The 25,032-nt window shown below is 39.9% G+C and overlaps 1 protein-coding gene across 1 annotated transcript in view; it reads right to left on the bottom strand.

Moving 5' to 3' along the window:
• Window positions 1-25,032, bottom strand: part of LOC139700322 (uncharacterized) — a 94,211-nt gene that overhangs the window by 51,505 nt on the left and 17,674 nt on the right. Inside the window, exons 2-3 of the mRNA XM_071598961.1 lie at window positions 20,789-20,812; window positions 3,454-3,662 (exon numbers count right to left, since the gene is read on the bottom strand). Coding sequence (XP_071455062.1) covers window positions 3,454-3,662; window positions 20,789-20,812 — 233 coding nt within the window. The remainder of the gene's footprint in view (window positions 1-3,453; window positions 3,663-20,788; window positions 20,813-25,032) is intronic.

The following is a 25,032-nucleotide window of genomic DNA, read 5'->3' as shown; positions in this document are numbered from 1 at the left end:
AAATCGCAGGACGTAAACTCCTCCTTTATAGTTCCCTCGAGCGATTAAAACGCGCGCACGGCGCGAATCGGGAGAAGGGGAGAAAGACGTAATGGTCATGACCATTCAACGCGCCAACGTCCCGAGAGGAGGGTATTAAAAGAGAAAGTCACGCCGGCGCGCAGTCCCAGTGTCCCTTTCTTAGGGGAAATGGAGAAGAGCCTCGGAGGAGGGAGGCCGGACTTATGGATAGAGGTTACTCTAGAAGTAAGTTTGGCTTTATTTTTAATCACCGTCGGCCCGGCCCCCCTCGTTCTTCCCCGCTCTTCCCAACTCCCCTAACTCTCTCCCCATCCCCATTTCGAGGAAAGCAGGGGGAGTGGCAGAGGGGGAGGGTGAAGGCGGCTGCTAACCCGCGATGCAGATGGTTGGTGCGTCGTGCCGCGTATTTTTACGCTGCCGTCCCAAACGCCCCGCGAGTATTTCTGGACCCGCGACGCGATACGCTCCTCCCTTTTGTTCCCCCCCCTCTCCTTCCACCCGAAAATTTCCTCTCATCGCTCCCCGTCCTCTTCTTCGCTCTCGGGAGGAGGCATTATTTTCTGTATTGCGGCCCAACTTGGCGCGGCTCGGGACATTGGAGGTGCCGCCCGCTGCCGCCGTCGAACCTGCGCACCCCGTCAGAATCCCCCAACACCATCGCCCGTGGACGGAACTCCCGCCACCCGAAGGATGGGTGGAGAGGGAGAGATACAGGCGACTGCCTTCCCTTTCACTCACCAATCAAGAACCACCGTGAGGAGACGGAGTGGATTGAGATGAGTGGACGGACCCCGGTACGAATTGACATCCTCCGCGAAAGCGAATGGAGGGTAATCAACGTGAATGAGAGAAACCGTCAACTTGAAAGTGAAATGAAGCGCGGTAAATTTAGACCTGACTCACGCCGCGTGACAAAGAATACGAATATAGTCGACCCGAGCACGAGATAAACTACAGTTTGATTAACGTCGTTCCGATTTCCACCCGTTTTTTCAATGTAACGCAGGGGACCACCTCAATAAAGGACAGCACATGACCAAATCCGATTGTCTTGCTTCCCATTCATTTTATTTTTTCTATTCCTTACAACCTGAAAATTCTCCCAACACTTCAGTTCTTAAACTACAAGTATTGGAGGAATCCAATGCTACATGACATATCAAAATCTTTACTTCTCTTTTCATTGAGTCTTTACTTAAGGTCTCTGACACCAATTTCCTCACTAAGGTAAATAACTTCTCTAGCAACGCAATTCTCCTCCTGATGACCGTGCTCCTGGGTTCGTGTCTAAAACAGTTCCAATATAACTATGGGGTACTTCATGATCTAATTTGTTTCCTCCTACTTTGATCTTTAAAGTAGCCTTCTTATAATATTAAAAGAATGTTAAAACTTTTTCATGAATCAAATCCATCTCTCTAAGCTGCCTCTATGAAAGATAGTACCTTAATATAACTCACTACCATCTTTAACTATAAAGCATTTGAAACATGGGTAGGTATCTTCCAAACATAGACTGTGGAGGTGAAATTTGAGAAGCGATACCTTTACTTTTACTCCATAGAACCTTGTTTGTATTCGTAACGAGTCCGTCTTCGCACTTGCGATCTATTGCATCTTTCCCTAGTCGGACACTTTACTCATATTTTAGTATCGGTAATCTATTGGTTAAGGTTGATTTTTGATGCATGTAAGCTACCGAATGGTACAGCGACAAATACCTGGTGTCTCTGAACAAAACATAAGCTAACATACAAAGTTGCAACGAGCTCATCTTCAATTCTATATACATCCTTCCTCTTTTCCTTCCGTCCGACATCCCTACCCTACTCCTGCCCCTTCCTCGCTTGCCAAACATTCTCCCCCATATCAAAGTTCTTAGCACCCCTTTGTCAAGCTCTTCGTGAACTGGTAAATCGCCCACTACCATGGAGTAAGACGGAAAAGTACGGTAATTCATACATTTCAAGACACTCTTCGTTTATTCCATGAAATTAAGAACCATACGCCTTCCATTATATATTTAAGATACACGGGCAAATCATGGGAATATATCTCTGGAGAAATTATTATTATAGCAATCAAATTTTCATTCAACAGTGTTTGATGAGATAATTATTTATTAATTTATTGCTATTTCCCCCGAGGAAATAGAAAAAAAATCCATCATTTCAGGCACAAAAAATTTGAGCTTAAACCACTGACGATTGGCAACTTCGGTTTACGAGATGCAGCTGTACCTAAATTAATGATGAATTTATTGGATTTTTCTCTGGGGATCCTGGAATGGGTGAAAATTAATACCTATGTTCCATTGAATGCTCATTGGTTACCTTTTTGTCTAAAATATTCCTTGGAGCTATGTACAATCGAGCCAAATGTTTAGGGATTTTATGAGCCTTAGGAAATTACCTAAGGCCATCTATACTGAATTTCCCGATTCGACGTAAAAAAGTTTAGAATTCGTCATATTTGATTACCTGTGAAACATTTTCGTAAGTATCATGAATTTAATTGAAAGTTTTCGAAAATATTTAGTTTAAAGATTCTGCAACTGGTTTTAAAATTGAAACACTAAAAAAATCTGGATTAAGTGAATCTATCTGTTTGTGTAGTACAGCTTTAGCACATGATATACTAAATTTCCTATCCTGGTACTGTATTTAAATGTAAATGAAAATAATATTGTCCAATTCATGTAATATTTTATTTAATTTAAACGATTTCACAAGAAAATTACATTTAGTCTAAACAACATGTAAATATCTCTCTTTAATCTCTGAACGGATGAAGAATAATCGTGCAAAACATGATGTTTCCTAAATAAAAATTATTATAAGTAAATTAAAATAAACTTTAAAGAAAATTGTCGTCAAATGAATACATAAATGTTGCATAGATATTTCCTACAGCAGCTTTTTTTCGAGGGGTAAATTATTGAACACAAGTGATTTTCACCAATCGCATTAAGAAAATAATGACGTTTTTCTTATAATTAGTGAGGGGTTCCACGTAGGAGAACCTTCAACTTTGATTTGTCGGCTCAGGATGAATATAAAATCTTTGAGACCATTTATAATTTGAAACGGTAAGAATTCGTCCCGGCGAACGATGCAATTTCCAAGTGGGGAATATACCAGGCGACGGATTGAAATTAAATGGACTCGAAGGGTCCTCGCTTGCGAAAGACACCACGAAAATAATCGACACTGGAAATACGATTAGCATCCCTTACGTCACGGAACACGGACGTCATGTCCCCTCGAGGGTAGGTTACATGTGATGCAATTACATGTAAGGATGAAGAGCATCACCTTGAAAACAGGGGCGAGGTTAAGAGGTGGAATATTCTCCCCTTAGGTTCTGTGCCGCACACTCCAAGGGAAGACGGCTGGAGAACGGAGACTTAAAATAGATAGTTAAGGGACTTACATGACGGATAGAAGCTCTGCACCTTCTCAGTGTAAAGATCCGACGGAGGCCACTGTGGGGTGTGTCTCATCCTCTCGTAGACCTCGGCGAAGTGCTGTTGAGTTGTGGCCGTGAGTGGGATGCTTCGGTTGGCTGTCACCAGACCAGGCTCCCTCCCGAGCAGACTTAATATGGTGTTCTTGATCGTGTTCAGACGTATTTCCTTGTTCCTAAGGGAAAAGTAAACAGCAATTCAATTGAATCGAAAAAGAATGGATGCAGTATACTTTGCTCTGCTCTGCACTGGATTTGAGGAAGATAAATCGCGCCAATCATCACTCCAATATGCAAATGCACGTCAATCGGAACAAGAGAATAGGTGAATTAAGATGCAAGCATATGTGCATGATGAGCTCCCAGATACTACATTTCTTTTTAAATTTTCAGCTTAATCTATGGAAATTGATGATTACGGCGAGTTCTCCAAACCATGAAGAGACATTTAAGAAAAAGATATCACTGAAACTGAAGTAACAATGACAGGCTTTCATGTTTCACAAATTGAATACATTGCGGTTATAATAACAGCACTGTAGTATATAGTTAGTACAATGGATGTACATTGTCGTAGTTTTATGAATATGATGAAAAAGATGCATTTTTCATTCAGTATTAGTTTTGCAGAGCTTTCAAATTTTTGCAAATGCTTCCAGTATCGCTTGGGAGGAAAGATTTCCTCTGAACTAAAATGGTTTCCGACACTACGTATGGAAGTAATATTCAAAATTTGACTTACATAAATGCAACTGTATCTCTTTCATGACTTTGGAATGAAAATTTACTAAATCTGAATAAGTAATTTCAAAGAAAATGTTATTTTTAATGCTATAAAGCCATTTATTCGCATTCTGGGATTCAAAAAACTGTATATTATATTGACATAGGAATCCAAAAACGATTACTGGGTTGCCATTAAAATTCCATGGGTTATAATAAAGTTCAATGGTGTCATGGGCGGTTTAGATGGAATTCTAAGTCTTGGTAAAGTAATTAAATTGTTAATTCGACGGAGAATTTGATAAAATCGTTCCGTTCAAAGTATTGTTGAGTCAAAGCGTCACAGACGTTAAGCCATGCACGACTAAGTCAAGCACAACACGCTTATTAGGGATAATAAGTCGGGATAGATGAAGGGCGACGGAATGGAAATGTCGAACGTCAGGATTAGCGACCATTTTTGGCAGTCCAATGGGATCTTCCCTTACTTGAAATAGACTTTTCTAATGCGTGAGATCTCCAGGATTAGAAATGCGCTCACTTGAGGGTCGGGAGAGGGTGGAGACGAGAGCGGGAGCGGTTAAATCACGAGGCATGACGTCCCGCCGAACCGGCTGAGAGAAAGAGAGAGAGGGAAGGGGAGGGAGGGGGAGAGATCGTGGGTGGGCCATCGGGGGATTGGATCCCGGGGGCGGGGAGGGGTAAGCGGAAGGGGCGGAGGGGTAGAGGAGAGGAACAAGGGATCGAAAAGAAGGAGCGAGAGAGGGAAAAAAATGACGTCGATCTGAAGGCGAGATCAGAGACGGAAAATCGCCAACCTTGCTAAACGCCGAATAGTTTTTATTCCTCCCCCGGAGAAAAAAAAACAAAGTGAAAAAATATAGCATGTATGACAAACAGACCGGTGGTGATGAAACGGGTGGGCGGGGACGTATCGAGTAGAATGGAGAGGTGGGATGAGGTAATTTATGCACGTATTCGGCTTGTGAAAAGAAGGGGAGTCGGGAGTTTTGGAAGGGAGCGAAATTTGCATAGCCTAATGGGCCGACGGCGCTTTCAGGTGTGGTACGGCGGGAGGCGGCACAGATGAAAGTCCCCCACCTTATGGGGGATGAGAAGGGGGAGGGCGAGGAGAGAAGGGGGCCAGCCCGACCGTGATTGGATGGCCGGCCGACGAAGGACCGACGGATCAGGCGGGAAGAGGCGGGCCGCACCGGCCACCGCGTATCTTGTTAGGCGATCGCTTATGACGGGGAGAGAAGGCGGGCGGACGGGCGGGGTGGGGACTCGGTGGGAAATCGTTTAGCCGCACGCCCATCTGAATAACTTTGATTTATTGAATCGTTGCGAAATGCACGCCTCGAAATGATTCCACGGGGAGGCTTTCGAGAGTCCGCGTGTCTGTGCCTTAAGGCGAGGAGAAGGACGAGGAAAAGCCCACGTGTGAGACGGCCCAAGGAGATTTCCCGGTGGAATTAACACATCAGGATATGCCCAATGGGGAGACAATCATTCGATGTACAGCTAAAATTATTTTACCTTTAAGGAACATAACGAGTAAATTATGCGCTTTTGCTGGTAACCAAATAACCCAATCCTCGAAATGCTCAATCCTCACGAAGCCACCAGGAAGAACAGTAAGTTTGGAAATGATTTAGACGCACCTAAGGACTTATTTCCCATTAAAATTACATTTTTTTCAAATTCCGTAACATATTTTTGTATTCAAGTAATACATTTACGACAGAAGTCGGCCGTTGTCAATATTTGAAATTTTCTGCGATGATAAAACCAAAATTACCGGCGTATCAAATGATTAGGCTTCAAAAATCGTTAAGTAGGTCAAACCTGCAACATAAATCAAATTCCAGCTTTTAAATGGATCCGAAGTTTTCCCCTACTATGCGGGAGACATGTTCGGGACAGAAGTAGCCATTTGAGTACACAAAAACAATACCTTAACGCTTCGATGACCCCCATTCTCCGCCACTTTTCGAATTACGCAGAAATATTGGCGGTCAAATAATTAACCTTAAAATCCTCCGCATGCAATATAGTATTTCAAGCGAAGGGCATAGCGGCATCTGAGCGGCGGACGTTTTTTGGAGGCCCGTTGAAATGAATCTGGAACGGAGAGAAATGAATAAAAAGCACCATACTCCGGAGGCGGCGGTGGCAGGCACGAATTATGAGCCTTTACGGAAGGAGTCTAGTTAGCCTAGGGTCATAATGTATAAAACGAAATAAAAGAGGCGTAATTAATGGACCACGATGAACGGATGGGGAAGGCGGAGGGTGGGGAGGGAGCACATAACGAGTTGGGAATCGAATACTGCGGGAGAGAGAGAGAGAGAGAGAGAGAGAGAGAGAGAGAGAGAGAGAGAGAGAGAGAGAGAGAGAGAGAGAGAGAGAGAGAGAGAGGAGGGAGGAGTGGCGGGGGGGTGAGGAGGCAGCCGGGGGTGTGATGGTGCGGGGGACACGGGGGGGAGGAAGCGTGGAAGGTGCGTGCGTGGAGGAGGGAGACGTGTGGGTGGCCTTGAACCAGCTCCGCGGCTAGACTCGATGGAAGAATGGGTCTTTGGGTGGGAAACGGTGTAGTAGATGAGTAAAAGAGATGGGGTGGGCTGCGTCGGTGAGAGGGCGGGAAGGGGGGGGGGAGTGGGACGGGATGAGGGAGATGGACGAGTGGGAAGGGCGGGAGGAAAGGGGCGATCCTATGGAGACGTAGGCCTCGACACATTGGCGCTCTCAGATTGCCCCGACGGTCATTCGAGCGAAGGGAACCGAACCAGAGTCTTTCACGGGAACCAAATTAAGTCCGGTTCGGTTGTAATGGAAGAATTTAAACGCTCGAGTTTCAGCTAAGCAGCGCAGCATAATTTGGGAGAACGGGTAAGGCCACCTCATTACTCGTTCAAAACTGTAACTACACCCATCAATGCACCGGTTTGGGATACTCACAGTCCTCCTAAGTCAGTCTGTTAAAATGGGTTGCAGATAAAGAGCGATTTGAAAGATTGCTCGTATTACTTTTCGAGGGAGGAACTAACGAGGATAATTAAACTAAAAATCCAACATGATCAAATTGTGAGTTAGTGCGCCCTTGTTGTGCTTGAACAAGGAAATGTAAAAACTATGAGTCAATGTCGTTTAATTTGCCCCATCACGAGTGGAAACTAGTGCTTCAGTACCTCATTCACGAACGAGCACGACTTGAACTCCAGAACCACGATTGATCAAAAATTAAAATACCTCCATAAAGATTTGCAAATGGAGTTCAAGTGTATGAGGGCTAAGTGATAATAATGAATTCCAAAATCTTTCTCGAGTATCGAAAGGGTACACAATGAGTTCAAATTTCAAAGCATCGATCGAACAATAGACGGGATATTTCTAACGGTTTACTATTGGTTAAACGTGAGTAATTATAGCTCACCCTGAACAATGCAAGAATGTGAACTTACGTTTGAGTTTTTTAAAAGTTCTTACGATTCGAAGTACGAGTAAACCCCCTTTAAGCCTCCTGACCAAGGCTCAATTTGATCGAGAAACACTTTAAACATTCAAAGAACTGGCGAGCAGTGGCGAAGCCAATGTGAGTAGAGGGGGACGACAAGAAATTGAAACATACACGACTCAATTGTTCTAATACTACAGAGGATTTTACTAATTATAGACTACTGGGGAGTTCATTTGGGAATAGCAAATATAGATGAAACTTTCATCTATTTGTTTCGTAAAATATTCGAGAAATTCTTTAAACTGATAGGTAGGATTTCACTCGGTGATGCTTTAGGAAGAACATTTATATTAGCGTTAACTTTTCAACTTTTATGCCTAAAAGGAAAGTTCCAAATGAATCTTTGGCCTTGGTTGTTCATTTTGAATTTCATGCATTCACATATATAGGATAGTCATCTTTAGAATATCTTTGATTGTCTTAGAATGCAATTCATGTTATTCCTGTAATTATAATTCCAAATACTATTGAATTGTCTATATAGTTATCCCAGAAAAGTTATTCTAATATTTGTTTTTGAAATTCAAAGTATTAAATATTGTCAAAAGTATTAAGCATTCAATGCGCTTTACCTCTAAAACTTTTCTAATGAGCCTAATTGGACCCACACGACAAGGGGAAAGTAACATAACATCTGACTAAGCATTCACTTAGGGTGGAAATATATACAATATTTTTAAAATGCTTTTGCAGTTTAAAACATCGTAATTTTTCTAGCAAATGAACTCTCAAAAAAATTCACATCCCTATATCATCTCCACAAGATGAAGATACCTACGACATGCTAAAGAGATATTCTAAGGAAGTATATGGTGATTCCATTGCTATAGAATAAATCCTGTATTAAGATTGCACTAATTACAAATCGCTTTGAGGGGTAACCATGGGAAACGAACGAGAAGAGCGAGTGAGAAGGAAAAAAGAAAGCCGCAAACAACAACGTTTCATTTCCATCCGTGGGAACCGCCACATAAATCCCAACTAATTCTATCGGTTTAGCAGTCAAAAAGCCCCGAATCTGTTACCTCAATCCGTCGCTTAAAGGTTTTGAAGCCCTGCAATTTCATTGAGGGAATTAATGGGTCGGAGACGGGAGTGAGGAGGCAGTGAGAGGCCATAAAGCTCGCCTCGACCCGCCCATCCTCCCCTCCCCACACCCTGCCCTTCCCAACACTTCATGCCTTTTCTCTCTCTCTCTCCTCCATTCTGTATGCTCTCCGCCTCCTCCTCCTCCCGTCCCTCCGCCTACCCACTCCCCTCATTCGCTCACGCTGCCGTTCATTCATCGCAGTCGGCCGGAGCCGCTTCTTGCCACCCCTCCCTTCCTCCCAACCCTGTCAGCTTCACCTTTTTCCGACCTACTCCCTGAGCCAGAGCGCGCCCCTGCTAACTCCTTTTATTATCTCCCAATCAAAATTCTCTCCTCGACAAAACCTTCCTTCTTTGCCCACCTCTTACCAGCTCCTCATCGTTTTGTCCCGCCGCCCTCACCCCCTCAGGGTCCGTCCCATCATCTTCGCCGCCCCAGACTCTCTCCCTCGCTCTATCTTTCTCTATCCTTGGCTCTATATCTTTTCGAGAAGATAACCGCATTCTTGTTCCACTCTTCCTCCTTTCTCCTCCACCGCTCTCATACTACGACCCCCTCCCTCCAATCCCTGTTCAATTTTCGCCGCCGTCTTCCCTCCCCACTCTCCGACCCCGCTTTTGGGAAGGTCCTGAATGTTTTTGGCTCGGCGGTGACCAGTGCAGTGCTGCGGGAATCGCGGCGAATTCGGGTGGGGAACCGGGATTGTCTTAAATGCGGAGTTGTGGAACTGAATTGAAGAATGCCAGAGTGCGATAGCGTTCTATAATTAATTTCGATAAGTAGAAATATCTTCCGTCATCAACCGCCATTACTTGATTCAAAAGGAAACTTGACGGTTTTGTATGATGTAATTTTCTCATTGAAAAACTTATACTCACGGCTTTATTTAAACCGTATTTATTTGGAATTTGGGAAAAGAAATATATTAAATTGTAAATTGTATTTCTCCACAATGAATCAGCTACTATGCGTATGCATTATTTCCTTCAAAATGGTTCAGGGCGAAATTTTTCAACGAGCGATCCTCAGATGATCGTATTTATTTTGATTTCTCTGGGAAATTTGAGCACTTACCTGCCGAATAATGGGATCGAGGACACATGACCAAGTGTCAAGAAGATGGGTCCTAGAAAAACGGGCAATTAATTATGGTTGGGATAGATTTATCATCTTCCTCAACCGTAGCCAAACTCAGAGTAGGTCCAGAAGTTTTATAATCCGGGTTTGCCATAAAACTGAAAGCTTCAAAATCATGAATTGCACAGCAACTTATTAACCGTCCAAACATGAAAAGTTATTGCTAAAAATAATTAATTCTATTATTTGTATTTAAATTAATTACACCAAACTGACTCATCATTGATTCTTCATTAAAGATTTAGGATTCTAATGTGAAAATTAGTTTTGGAAAAAAAGACTGCAAAGAAACTATGTTTTACTAGTAAAGTTACAACTAACGTACACTTTTTTGTTCATCAAATTTCCTTATCTTAGGAATTTAGACAGAAATGTTGAAAAAATTCTTTGTTTGTAGGTCGCCTTTTGCTTTAAACAGCTAAATATATGTTATCCGTATTTAGAACTATGGGAGTATGAAATGCTACTTATAACATTTATAAATGTTATATGTTGAAGAGAGGAGCAGTCATTGGTTACATTGAATTCTTCGACATCCGTCGTTGTTTCGAGGGTGAAGATAATTTTTATCAAAAAATTATTTAATATTAGTCATACAGGGTTCGTCCGGAAAATAAGTGTACTGACTCCTGGGCTGGGCGCGCCGCTCCAGGCGCGCCCAGCACCGCTCTGACGGGCTGCGATTGGAGGGGGGTATGTTGGCAAGCGACGCTGAAAAAGGCAGTCGGCTCTGAGCTGTGGTGTAGTGAGGAGCTCTGTTAACGCGAACCTCCACGCTCGACCCACGTCACGGAACGCGATGCCGAAGTTTTTGGAGCAGCGTTATTCCATCAAATTTGCGGTAAAGCTTGGGAAATCGTCTACCGAAACTGTCGGTATGATTAACCAGGCTTACGGGGAGTCAGCCATGTCCAGAAACATGATCTTTCGGTGGCACAAGATGTTCGTGGAGGGCAGAGAAGAGGTCGACGACGAGTCTTCGAGAGGTTCCCGATGATGCCTTCGCGGGAGCGTTCCAGGAATGGGAACGCCGCTGGAACAAGTGTATCGACTCACAAGGGTCCTATTTTGAGGAATATTAGCTTAAGATATGTAAAAGTGTAATAAATTTTTTTCCTGAGCTCAGTACACTTATTTTCCGGACGAACCCTGTAGATTTCCGTGCAAAAATATTAGAGTGAATAACAATAATACTATACTAACGACTAACAATAATACTATATAACACAAAATTGGCTGGTTGCATATTGCTATCGATTAATTTTAAGTAAAAAGTGGTTTCCGAGTAGTTCCAGTATCAGAATATCCCAGAGTTTCCACTCAGCGGAGATGAATGTACAATGCATCACTTGGATTTGAACCCTCCGATTTGTAAACGAAAGACCTGCTCACAGCCACACCTCCCTAATTTAAATCTCATTTACGCCCACACAATAACTGCCCCACGAACCTCTGTAAGAACGTTTGGTGGGAGCATACATTTTCAGAACCTAAGCCGAAAACATTTGGCAAAAAAAGGAGCATAAAAGAGAAGTTCTCCTCGACTACGTTCACCCATGATTTTCTTGGTCCACTCCAAAATTCCCATTACTCTTCTGTCATTGACATCGTTGCTGATTCGACTATCATTCATTCTCTCAGCAGGACCAAAAAAGCGAAGCATACTCTTTGATTCATGTTCATTACCGTGGAATTCAATCCACATACTAATGTGAACCATTCATTCTTCACCCTGTATCACGTTGATATTAGGTATATCTCTATAATTTTGTGATTTTCGGTCAATATGCCATGTAATGCGGGACTTGGATCATTTTCTTAATGTTACAAGTGAAATCACAGTGTTGACGCTTACGCATTGTTTTCAATCTAGCGTTAAGAATGAAGAGTCTAACAGAGCTCTCATCGCAATTTACGCGGTAACTGTGTGACAATTTTTAGCAATTCAGGGTATTTGGTCACGAACCTAGCACTGCTAGGAAGCTTCATTGCCTACTATCTGCAATATATTTGCCTCTAACATTTCATTCCATAACTCAACGCCTTCTCATTTGTGGTGTCATAAAGGATTTATTTGTTTTTAATTAAATGTGAGACTTTTAATCAAATTCAATATTGGAATGTATATTGGAAATGAGTGTTCCCTCTGCGATAAGCACTTGAAGGTATGATCGGCAATAATTTTGATGGAAATCGACTTTCATGTACATTTGATACTCCAAATTATTAATTAATTCATAAAAAACTCAACGTTATTATAGCCGGGAAAGAAAGTTTGAATTCAGTGCACACGCATTTAGTCAGTCCCAGTAAATGGAAAAATCGTTATAATTTCCTCAAAGTTTGCCCTATTATATATCTCGGCAGAGAATTGTATTGATGTCTTGCTCCATCATTAGTCCGAAAGTTTAAGTGCGTTTGAAATGAATTTGTTCGACGGACCAGCCAGAATATAAAAGAAAAATTGCCAGTGTTACGTCTCAAATCCGCACCGAAGAATGTAAAAGAAGAGTTGATGACGGAAAACACAAATGATCATCAAATATAGGGTTCCCCTTCAGGAAAAATTTATCAATTTATTTTAAATAAAAACTCTCCCAGCCATAGCTCGGAGCAAGATGAGAAATCAGATTTGGTGACGTTTTGTGTCTTTGGCGTGGCCTCATGTGTGTGAGTGCGTCCCTGGGATTTCTCCTTAAACTTCACGGTCGACGGGATACAAATCGCTTCTCCCCTCTCCTTCGCGGTACCCACACCCTTAAAATCCACCGACCTCTCTCTCTCCCCCCCCCTCACTCACCTCCAGTTCCTTCCCCCTCTGCCAACTCTCCTCCCCCCGTCAACCCTTTCTTCTCACTCCTCCGGGTCTCTCTCTCTCTCCCTCCCCCTCTCCCTCTCACTCACTCCGAGTTGCAGGCTTTAATTCTTGCTTTTAATGGGCCAGGGTCACCTTTTCGGATGGGATCGATAAAAGATGCCGGGAAAAAAAGAGTTGAACAGGTCCGAAAGATTTATCGTCCCGAAAGAGTTATGCTCATTCTGCTGCTGCCCTCAACTTCCCTTTCCACCTAATTTCCCGTCCCAAAGGACTTAAATCAGTTATGCGAAAAAAAACTATTTTCTCAGATGAATCACGTCACGCACGATGGAGGAAGTTCAAACCTTTGAAGTAAATTTTTGCAGTTCGTATACAAGAAATTAAATAGGTTTTTGGTGTCCTTTTTGCTATTTATTTTTGCCGACTAGTCTACATGAGCTATGCTGAGAAAATTTTGCAGACTTTTATGGGCTGAAATAGTTGTAGATCCTTGATTAACCTTTGGTCGCTTCATTGAAGTTGCCCAGTCGGCAATAGGCTCGTTTGAGAATTAAAATTGAAATTGCTGAAATGATAACATGAGGTCTCATATAACGCTGTACACATTTTTTATTATTTATTTAAGACTTCCATTTTTTGATCAATTAGTTAAAAGAGTTAAAATTTAAAATATAGTATAGGATACCTTGAAACCTTGATAGGGACGTCTGTGCCTATAATATTGGTACATTACTACCTGTAAGCAGGAGTTAGACTGCACTCAACCTAGTCAAATATAAATCCAAGTGTTGATTAATAATCAGCTAGTAGAGATGATTCTTGTTTCAAAGAAATATTTCATAATTTTACTTCTTCTCATCCACATTCATTCAATTTTGAATTCTTAACCTATGGACGTAGGCCTGGTATCGAAATTTGCCATACATTTCCGTATACAAATAAATTGAGTCAAAATTTTGAGATGAACTGGTTATTAATTTTCGTTTTAAATGTTTAATCCGTGCAATTAAAACAAAAAAATGGCAAAATCACGGTGAGTATCCATATTTTAATTTTTTGGCCTTAATACTACATGTATTTACGAAATGAGTGGCATACGGTAACTACGACTGGATTACACTATTTATGATTCTAAATTTTTTTCTTTCCGGTCGTGCGTAATATGACCATCTTTTCCAAGCCCAAATCCGCGTGATATTTCTACACTTAAAATAGTTTTGCATGTGAAGGAATGGGAGAAGTTGGAATTGAAACTTTGAACCCAGGACTTGAAAGTTGGCTCTCATTGTGGTGCGGATGCATGGCATACATGCCTTAATTCCTTCAATGCTTAGTTTACCTATATATGAGATATTTTGACTTGCAATAAAATTCTCCTACATAATTTCATATAATCGTCACAAACGCTGGTAATAATGCAAAAGATAGTTCGTTAAAATTAGCCATCAAACCGAGACATCCGGAGCTAATGTTGTATTTTATTTCGGGGCTTCTCGACTCGTAGGGTCACACAGTCCCCAAAAAATTCGTTTCGGCCGCGTGAATCCTCCATAGATGGATGCATGTGAACCTCCACTACCCTTCTAATGTTTGTATATCCTCTTTCTAATTTATCGATGCCCATCTCTATCCTTTTCCTCTTCTTCTCTCAAGACTTTCGCTTTGCCCTACCTTTCTGTGCAGCTCTTATTTCAGGCATTCCCACCTCCATGACCATTCCCAACCCAGTTTTTTTTCCGTTTCTGCATGGCATATACCGGTTGTATTTTATTCACTAGCCCTTCTTAAAACCTTGTCTCTAACTTCATACTGCTGTTTGATACCGATATATCCTTAACTTCATATCTCAAAATTTCCTATACCCCTTTATCTCCTCTCCTCAATCCAAACCTCCGTGCAGAAAATGACTCCGAACTTTGCCTTCCTCTTTTCTAGTTACAACCTACTTTCCTATAAAATATTCCTACGATTGAAATTAAATTTAAAATACTTCGCCTTTCCACATAAACCACTTTTATTACTAATAATAAAAGTAATAAAAGTAATATAAGAATAATATATATATAAAAATAATAAGTAATAAAAGTGGTTTATGTGGAAAGGCGGAGGATTTTAAATTTAATTTCAATATGAAGAATTTCCACCAAGTGATGCCAGAAACTGTTTCATTTATTCCTTCGATTTTGAAATTCTCAATCCCCATTTCCGTATACCAAATATTTTGTTACTTCTACATTTTACATATACTTACATTTAAAAAATCTCTGGTTTTAAAATAAGGGGAAGCTCATATCCATTAAAGCTAATCGTTTTCGTCCTATTTGAAGTAATTACTTCAATGATGATGATTAATGGATAGAATTTAATGTCCTTCGAAAGTTCATTCGTGATAATAATTGATAGCGGTAGGAATCTCTCTTAATTAGTCCTTAGGAACCTTTCAGAAAAACATGGTAAACAGCAGTTATGAAGAGATTAATTACATAAAATACACCCAATAGAACTATAGCATTTGTTACCCAAAGTATGGGCATAACTAAAGTGACAATTAAAAAATGCACGGAAGATGACCAAAAGTCAAGTCAAAATTCTACTGATAAAAAGACACCTGCCCCTTTTTGAAATATTTTATCAAAAACAGTTCAAAATATGAACGGCATTGTTCATTAAACGTCATAGAAGAGTTCCCTATGTAAATAATCATAATGATAATTGGTAGCCAGGTTAAACTGTTTTTTAAAAAGAAATGGGGTGATGTGTATGACCACCGCTCGAATACAGTATGAACAAGTACTGCTCAATTCTCCATTTCATGGTTCATTCTCTTGGCGGAAACCTAATTGCGGTGCAAATTGGCGTGGAAAATATGGTGGTAGATGCAACCTGAGCACCACAGTTAACTTTTGGTGATACGCTACACATGAAAAATTGAAATTAGTTCTAAGAATAAAGTCTCTCATTAATACTCTTTCAATTCCTAATAGAGGGAAAATCAATAGTTTTAAAGTTCCATCTCGTAACTCCCTCGTAATTAAATTATTGATTGAGTGATTCCTTAATATAGATGGATATTAATTAAACTTCGGCAGCATTACAATCTTTAAACTCAATTGCGATATAAATAACGTCAATTTATGTAATATTTGATTTACATTACATTGATTTGGACTTAAATGAATATTTATAACCTCACGTATCTGAACGTAATGAGCTTTTGAATAAACTTGATTCTGTAATGGCGTTATTTAATTAATTTATTCCGGAATGAAATACTTAGTAATATATATATTTAAGGTGCCTGATCAATAATGACCTCTAGCCAAATAATTAATAAGAAAAATGAACATATCTTCAATGTACCCGATACCTTTATTAACTGGTACGCAGTAGCCTATGTACTCGTACTAATTAACTTCTTATGAACCCACCGCCGAACAGAGTAATCAACCTGAAGGTTGGTTGGATTTCTGAAGGTATTTGTACTTGTTTGTTAAAAGCCGTTCCTTGTCGGCTTTTCTTTCTTGTTTGGTTAAGATTTCATACTTTATTCCTAGTTTTAAGTTTCTTCTTCTCGCAAGCCACACTTTCACTTCAGCCATGTCTATTTCTTTCAATACCATGCGTTGTTCATGTACAATGACCGGTACAAGTGAGACTTCACTCACCGGTTTATACTTGCCCGTGCGGACAGCCAATGAATATTTAGGTAATGTTTACCTCCTCCTAAGTAAGGCATGCGAAAGTTACTCATCACGATCGTGGGGCCAATTATTTGCCCTGCACCTCCTTCAGCCTTCCATAAAGATTTGGTATTTAGAGATTAGCCGAGTCTGAGTTTTGCTCAAAGAGCTCAAAGATATCACTCGCAAATGAACCTCTACCCTTTGAACCATCTACCCACTCGACTAGTACATTCTACTTAGCTACCATACCATTCCAAGCCCACTTCGCTCATTAATAAAGCTCATAATGGTCTAATACTCCAAATTGCTCTTATGAATTTTCTAGGGTGCTTGATGTACTCTTTAAATGCCTGTGATTCGAAAGAGTTTCGTCATGCTCGCTCAGCAATGATATGTACCTATATCTTAAAGTGATGTCATGAGATCGGGTGACGGAAGTATATTAAAAATGTTACGATTGCTCAGCCGCGGTGGGGGGAGGACCCACAGAAATGTTATGGCAACAATGAAGTTGCGCTTCCAAATAAATAGAAACTGATTCCTTTCTCGCGTAAGCAAAAGCATCCTCTTCCTCCAATACAATTAAAATGCTCTCCTGCCTCCCCATAACCACTCCAAGACTACCCACACCACCACCCATCACACTCCGCCACTTTCCCCCCCCCCCCACTTTTCTCCCCTCCACCACCACCCACCTTTTAGGCCCTGTCTCCCCCTCTCCCCGCGCCCCATCCCACAGCGTCAATGCCTCGGCTACCCGTCCCCTCGCCGTCTGTGCCTCCGCCCCTTCTTCCCCCGTGCCCCTTGCCGGCCCATTACGAGGCCGGGCACCGCCGAGACGTCTGGCCGGGCAGCACCTTTGCTCCCCCTTCTCCCTCATGTGTCTGCCACCCCTCTCCCCTCCCCACTCCCTCCCGTCCTCCAGATCCCACACCCCACTCCACGTCACATCCCCGCCTCTCCCCAACACCCTTTCCCTACACCTTTTTCTCTTACTTCTCGTCCAAGTCTGCCTAGAAAACCGCAAGGCCAGTGTTGCCAACCTGGTGAATTCGCGGCAGGTGGATAATAGGCTCTTAGATGGGCCTCAAGTACTAGCACGGTTTTGGAAAGTTTGGCCCATGGCCATTCCTTGAGTCCGCCCCCAGGTAAATGAAACTCGGCGACGATTGGATTCACCTCTCGGGATACTATATTTGAAAAGTCAGCAGCTTTTAGAGTAGAAAAAACAAGGAAATGGTTGGTATTTAATGAAAACATTATTAGTGTCAGCTGCAGTGAATAGTTAGAAGCAATTCAATAAGAAAAAAAATCAATGGCTATGTATCAACGGAAATAAATACGGTGACACATTACCAATTCTTTGAACTCTCTGTGAATCTCTAGTCCCATAGGTTGATAATCTAATGCAAAAGGTTTAATACCAATAAATATATAACTACCAATATAGCCCCTCTTTCAATACTGTCTGGATCATCCTGCATTGAAAAATTATTCTCACAGAGGCTTAGGGAGTTTTAAATTCGACTGATATCAATGAATATTTTTGAAAGATGTTTAGCGTCAATTGCAGAAAAAGAAGTCGGACCGATGCGCGAAGCTCCTCTACCCAGAGTGAACGGATCCTGATACATTAATTCGTTGTTACTCAACACGAACTTAAAAATGCGTCCATTTACATCAAGACCATATGATGAACTCACCATCCCTCATCTTTTATATCCTTTAGCTAATCACCGCGAGGACAATATTGTGGATTGATGCTCCATTTCTTCATTTCTCATCAAATCTCACTTTTCAGCTCTTCCTTTGACTTGACCTGCCTCAATGAGAAAAACATAGTTTCGTCAAATCTGCACAATGCATGACTAAAAAAGATGGAATTACTCTCGAAGATACCCATTTCGAGACCGTTCACCCCCAAGAGTGCCGTGTCTCACTCAAGGTATTCATTATTGTAAGCCGGGAACACTCGTAAAGCGTAACGTGGTTGCGACTATTTCCCTATCAGATTCCACTTTGATTTATACATATATACCAGGACCAGTGCGAGAGTAGAGAGGTAAGGTCCTCAGCTAACTCCCTCCTCATGTATAATACACATAAAAGAGTAGTCGTTTACCGAAGATTCCGTAAAGCGCTACCTCCGAACTTCTTCTTGAAAGAGAGGACGCATTCATTCAATGTAAAATTCAACTCCAGGGTTTTGAAAAATATAATGCAGTTTTCCAGATATCGTGATAAATCCTCAAATAGCATGCAATGTTGAGAAATACGGATGGAATTACATCCCAAATTGAAGGCCAGAAACAAAAATTGAGGGACAAGATGATCCTAAAAATTCTACAGGCAACAAGGGTGAACTTTTATTACGAGAAATTTTTCAAAGATTCAAATTTCACCACACTTGGAATCAACTTGAGTTTCGAACCACTTAAAGGAACTTTGACACATTGAAGTAATTAGGATGACTTACAATGTTTGATGTTTCTGACGGGGTGTGCATCGAAGAAGACCACAAAAATGCATAAAATACCCTTGGCTATTTTTTGATCTTTTATTCATCCGCAATTAAACTAAATAATCGGGGGCATTAGAAAAATTTTAGGGTAAGAATTTACCGTTTTCAATTGGAATGATACCCGTTCTCTGGCTGTGGAACGATAGCGTTCCATAGTTTTAGCATTAAAGAATTACAGTTAAATTAACCGAAAACAAAAGAGAGGAATTTCACGTTGCAAAAATCATTCGCTTGGGCGGGATACGAATCCAAATCTCAACATTTCCGACTACAGAACGAAGCCCGCAGAGCCACCGTGGAAACGTCGGTAGCCTAACCACGGTTTGACTCTTTTTTAAGGAGAATTATTCACTCGATGAAATTACTGCATTTTGGTACATATCAGCGGACGTCTCCAAAGTAACTGTCGAGGCATTTCCCGTAGAGCTTCACACCAGTCTTCGTGAAGACAATCCTCGTAAAAATAATGACCGAATTATGTCAATAGAACTAGCATCTTTGGCATTTAGACACATTGTTTAGAAAGCGTGAAAACTATTGATTGGATATTTCAATTAGATTTAACTTAATTGCCGGTCATCCGTCCTAATATTGGCTCGACGCAACACTCGCCTAAATTTTACTATCAACAGGCCGCTTCTCGTTCATAATTCTTTTTTACCTTTTACTTCTACCATTATTTGTTTGATTTGAACCAACTTGAATCATCTGAATTATTCTAGCTGTTTCTATGTAAATATTATCGATAAAAAATAAGATACGTTTTCAAGGGAGATGCGCTCGCCAGTAAGTAATAAATTCATAAAAGCGTTCGTGTACGGCAAGGAACTCAACGAATAAGAGGCGACCGAAGATTGGAAAAGCAGGACAAAGGAAAAGAGATGCCCTCGAATCCTGCTGCTGGGGCACGCTGTTAAAATAAAGTGGAAAAACAATGTGAGTATCGAGGAACTTTGCAGAATTGATGTAAACAAAATATAAGTGAAAATAGAAGAGAAGCTCAGTGGGCCAGTCAATGAGAGATCTATCAATCTTACATGGCATTTTGCGATAGAAAGGAAAAGGATCGGAGGCCGCTGTCAACCAATCTACGGTCTGATTTTTATAATAACGATGGATATTATCATTTAGGCGTGAAATTTTCCTATCAGATTGCAAGCCTAATAACCACACTTAAACTTTTATTGTTTTACCAGACAGTATTTGCTTGAATATTTCCTCCGCCATAAACTGTTGCAAGTCACACCCGTGTATGTACAATGAGAATAAAATAACGGCAAAAATGATACCAAATATTACCTTTTAACATAATTAAAGAGTAAAATATTTGGATTAGGGCGAGAAAGAGAGAGAGGAAAGTCCTATTACTAAGTTTCATTTATCTTCTCACGTGAATACAGCGATCGAAAACATCACCTTACATTTTTTTCACTTCAATTAGTTTCTTTGAGAGCATTGTAGGAATTACTATTCGAAGACAGATTTCTTGACCAGTTCTTCACTCTAAAATTTATTTAGGAGAAAAAAAACCAAGTGCGTTAGGGTGTACATTTTAAAGCATTCCACACACTGGTAATTTCAACGTTGAAAAGAAATTCAATGGATGTAGGAATTGTTAATCAGGATGGACGGTTTTTTTTCAGGCAGTCATTTGCGAGCATTGCAACGCGAAAGTCAGACAACGCGGAGAAGCATTCCGGTAGGAAAAGGCAGAATGATGCAAGGTGTAACATGCAAGGTGCTCAGAAAAAAAAGCCAAAACGAGCGTGGTGTGCGGATTGTCTCACACAAGGCGGTCATTCCGTCTTACCTCTCGACGTTTGGCGCTTCTTGGCTGCTTCCGGCGCAGGGTTGAGAGGAAAGAAGAAAGGAGAAGCCCATGAATTGAAATAAAATTGATACGCATATATAGATGGCATAAAACAAAGATGAAAACAACAAAGAACATCATGCTAAATAACGACTTAGTTTAAAATTATCAGAATAAAATAATAATATTTAAAAGTGAAAGTGGGACCGAAGGAAGCAGAAATCATATTTTTTTACTACGTCGAGTGGCTTGCGAGTTAAGTAGGAGAGTTGGGGAACGGTATTTGAAAATGTGAACATATAAGAGAAGAGACATCAAAGATTTAAATAAATATTTACAAATGATAGTGCGATTTAATTAAAGAAAAATATGTTTTTTAGGAATTCTTAAAAACTACAGCATGATAACAAACTACAAGTACTAATACATTATTTCATACATATATAAATGAAATGTAAATACTTCAGTTGAAAAATGCCGAAATTTTTACTTACTACTTACCAAGGAAATGCATAAACTAAAGCTGTGAAATAAAACTGTCAATCTTAACGGAAGAAAAATAATACATTTTTCATAACTTAGATCAGAATTAAAATTTACGATCACACTTGCGTGCATGCATCGGTAGCAAAAATAATAAAATACACTCATCCACTTCAGCCACAGCAACAAAATATCCGAAGGCATGTAGCGCTTGCCAGTGAGAAAAAATATTTAATTCTTCAAAGAACATCATAAGTTACGCTACTACATATGCTCAATAGCTTCTAACGTTGTTTTCAAATTTTACATTGTGTACAATTAAGTACAAGACCCAAATGTATGATAAATATTTCCCTGTAGATTATATATATATATATATATATATATATATATATATATATATATATATATATATATATATATATATATATATATATATATATATATATATGTATATATATGTCTATATATATAATAAATGTATATATATACATATATATATTTATACACAAACATATATATATATATATATAATTACATATATATACGCACACATGCATATAAATACTTGTACCTTCAAAATAGAACGCTTTTCGGCAACGCAAAAATATATAAAAACACAGAAAAGGAGTTTTAAAACATATTGTGGGTATGTATACATATTATTGGATCGCGGTAGCCCAGGGGTAGAGCGTTGGCCGACTTACCGGAGGGTTCGATTCCCTGGCAAGCCTCTCTGGGAACATACATATATATACACACATATGGAACGAGGGGCAACATGAAATTTTTCTCTGTATACTACCTTGATCAAAAAGTTCCCGGAATAACCACCGTGTGGCGCTCCCATCGTTCCGATTTGAGTTCTGTTTTTTTTTGTTAAATTGGTACATCTGTTGTTGATATTCCCTTTAAATCTTAGTGTCATAACTTGACATTTGCAAAAGTTACGTAGCCAAGAGTACATCTATCTCTGTGTGTGTTGGCGATTTTTTACAATTTCAGAAATGGATTTAAATTTGCAACAACGAACTTGTATTAAATTTCGCGTAAAAAACGGATTTAGTGGCGCACGGACGTTGGAAATGTTGGAAAAGTGTTTCGGCAACGATTCTCTAAAAAAAACGGTCGTTTACCAGTGGCACGAGCGGTTCAGAAGTGGTCGTGAGTCAATCGAAGATGATGAACGCAGTGGCAGACCATCGACATCGAAAGTCGGTGAAAAAATTGATAAAGTAAAAGAAATGTTGGTCAATAACCGCAAATTAACCATCAGAGAAATAGCGGAGGACTTGAACATTGCCTATGGATCCGCCCAAGACATTGTGGTTAATGATTTGGGTTTCCGTCGTGTAGCAGCAAAGTTGGTGCCAAAAGACCTCAATTTCATGCAAAAAAGAGACCGTGTTGACGTCGCAAAAGACATGATTTGCGAGGCTGAATCCGATCCCACATTCATCAAAAGGATCATTACTGGAGGCGAGACGTGGGTTTATGTGTACGACACGCAATCCAGACATCAGGCAAGTGAATGGCGTTCACCAAATGAGCCGAGACCAAAAAAACCACGTCGTTTTCAGTCAAAAAAGAAGGCAATGCTGACGGTTTTCATGGATTACAACGGTGTAGTGCATCATGAATTTTTGCCAGACAGTAAACAAAGAGTATTATTTGGGCGTTATGAGACGTTTGCGTGAAGCAATTCGCCGAAAGAGACCAGAAATGTGGGCAGAAAACTCGTGGATTTTGCACCATGATAACGCACCGTCGCACAGTGCTATCATTATTCGTAATTTTTTGACGAAAAATGCAACAAATACCATCCAACAGCCACCGAATTCACCTGATTTGGCTCCCTGTGACTTCTTTCTGTTCAATCGAGTTAATTAATTTTTTGAAATTAGAGGGGAAATAGAAAATGACAGAAATTTTTATTTGCGAAGACAAAATCCATTCACCTACACAGGCGTTGAATACTTTAATGCCGGCACTTAATATATTTCCAAGAGGTAATGACTATAAATTTTTAGGGTTTAAAAGAAAGGAAAGTTATTAAGACTTGCAAACTGGTAGCATTCCATTTACTGAAAAGGCACGTTTACCTGATTTAAACAGAACTTTGAGGAGAGGCTTTTTCAGCTTTCTATTGAAAAGATCTTGAATCGGATTTCTTGAAAATATTAATTTTTTTGCCTCGAGTAAAAAAAATTGAAATCGTCTATTACAAGTGTATAAATGATTCATCAACTAAGCATATAAAAAATAATAGATTCCTGATAGAAAAAACACTCCATGAAAATAGGAATAGCATTATTTAACAGCGTAAAATCGAAAATAATCTGGTTGGTAAATATATATATATATATATATATATATATATATATATATATAATGAACAGCTGCAGCGAAATGAAATACTTCCTACTAGTAAGTTATGAGTAATAGATTTGAAAATATTCAAGTGATCCTCCATATATGAAACATTAATAACACATTACATTATTTGTTTCATGAAGTGATTTACCCGGAGAAAAAACAATAAATATTACTAAGGAAACAAAAATACCGCATTTTCATATGAATAGCAGCTCGATTTTTAATGTTTCCAAAGAGTCAAGGACGTTTAAACTTCTATCAAAATTAGAGTGGAAAATCTTAATAAACATGTACAAATGTGCATTAACTATAGAACTACTGGGCCATAGGGAATCACTTAGATGTTTCCCAAGAAAATTCAAGTTTCTTAAATGTTTTGTACCTATCCTTAAAAGTAGGTCAATACTGACGCTGTTTATCTCCACCCTAACCCTACTCTCTGAATATCGGACAACCTACCAAATTGCCCACCTATTCCTAATAGGGCACATGAGCTAAATTGTCGGTCACCTCCCCTTATAACTTCAACTGCTAACAGTTAACGGAGGAATTTTGCAAACTGATAGCTAGTGAATTATTTAAAATACCATACATTTTAGTGCTAACGGATTTATTTCAATTGAACAAGGAAATTTGAACACATTTCGCTTGGGAGGATTCCCATTTTCGTTACATTTCTCGTAAAAATGAATGTCAGTATGGAACTATGATAAAGCAGATTACCGAAGAAGGTTAATAAAAGTGACACTGTTCTAAGGACGTCGTAAGTTCTGACAAAGGCAGGCATTTCTATTTAAAAGACGGAGAAGCGTTAAAAGAGCTATCAAAGGAAAAAAAGACTCAAATGCGCAGTGAGATAAATATGGTTTACTGCAGCAAAAAATATGAATACTCCAGTGTATCATAAATGCTGACTCAAGATGCGAAATATTATGGTAGCAAGGTATTCGTAAGCATTATAGTGTTCTACTAGGTCGAAAGCGTCCTCACGCAATTTAAGTTTATTATTTTATATAATTTAATGACGGTTTTGAAGATTCTAAAGTGAAATTATTTCTTGAATGTCCTACAGAGAAAACTGAAGTGTCCCATGTGACTTATTTCCTGTCCCCTAATGTGAAGAAATACCTTTGTGAAAAGGGTTTTTCATTATCAGCCGTACGCGCAGCTGAACTGAACATGTATCAACTTGCAACTACCGCCACTGATGTAATAGGAGGGTCAAATCCATGAAACTCGGGAGTATATAAAACGTGATAGGCTAACGGTATAACCTAAATTCAAATTTTTCTGAATTAATTATGCAAACAAAATATTATGAACGCACTTTCAACAGCCTTTGTGCAATGAGATGTAGCGGGTTAATTGACCTGCATGGGTCTGTA

This window comes from Hetaerina americana, unplaced genomic scaffold, assembly GCF_022747635.1.
Source record: "Hetaerina americana unplaced genomic scaffold, ioHetAmer1.1.p SCAF_10, whole genome shotgun sequence".
Lineage (NCBI taxonomy): Eukaryota > Metazoa > Arthropoda > Insecta > Odonata > Calopterygidae > Hetaerina > Hetaerina americana.
The sequence above is the reverse complement of the archived record's forward strand: the minus strand, read 5'-3'. Positions and strand labels throughout refer to the sequence as shown.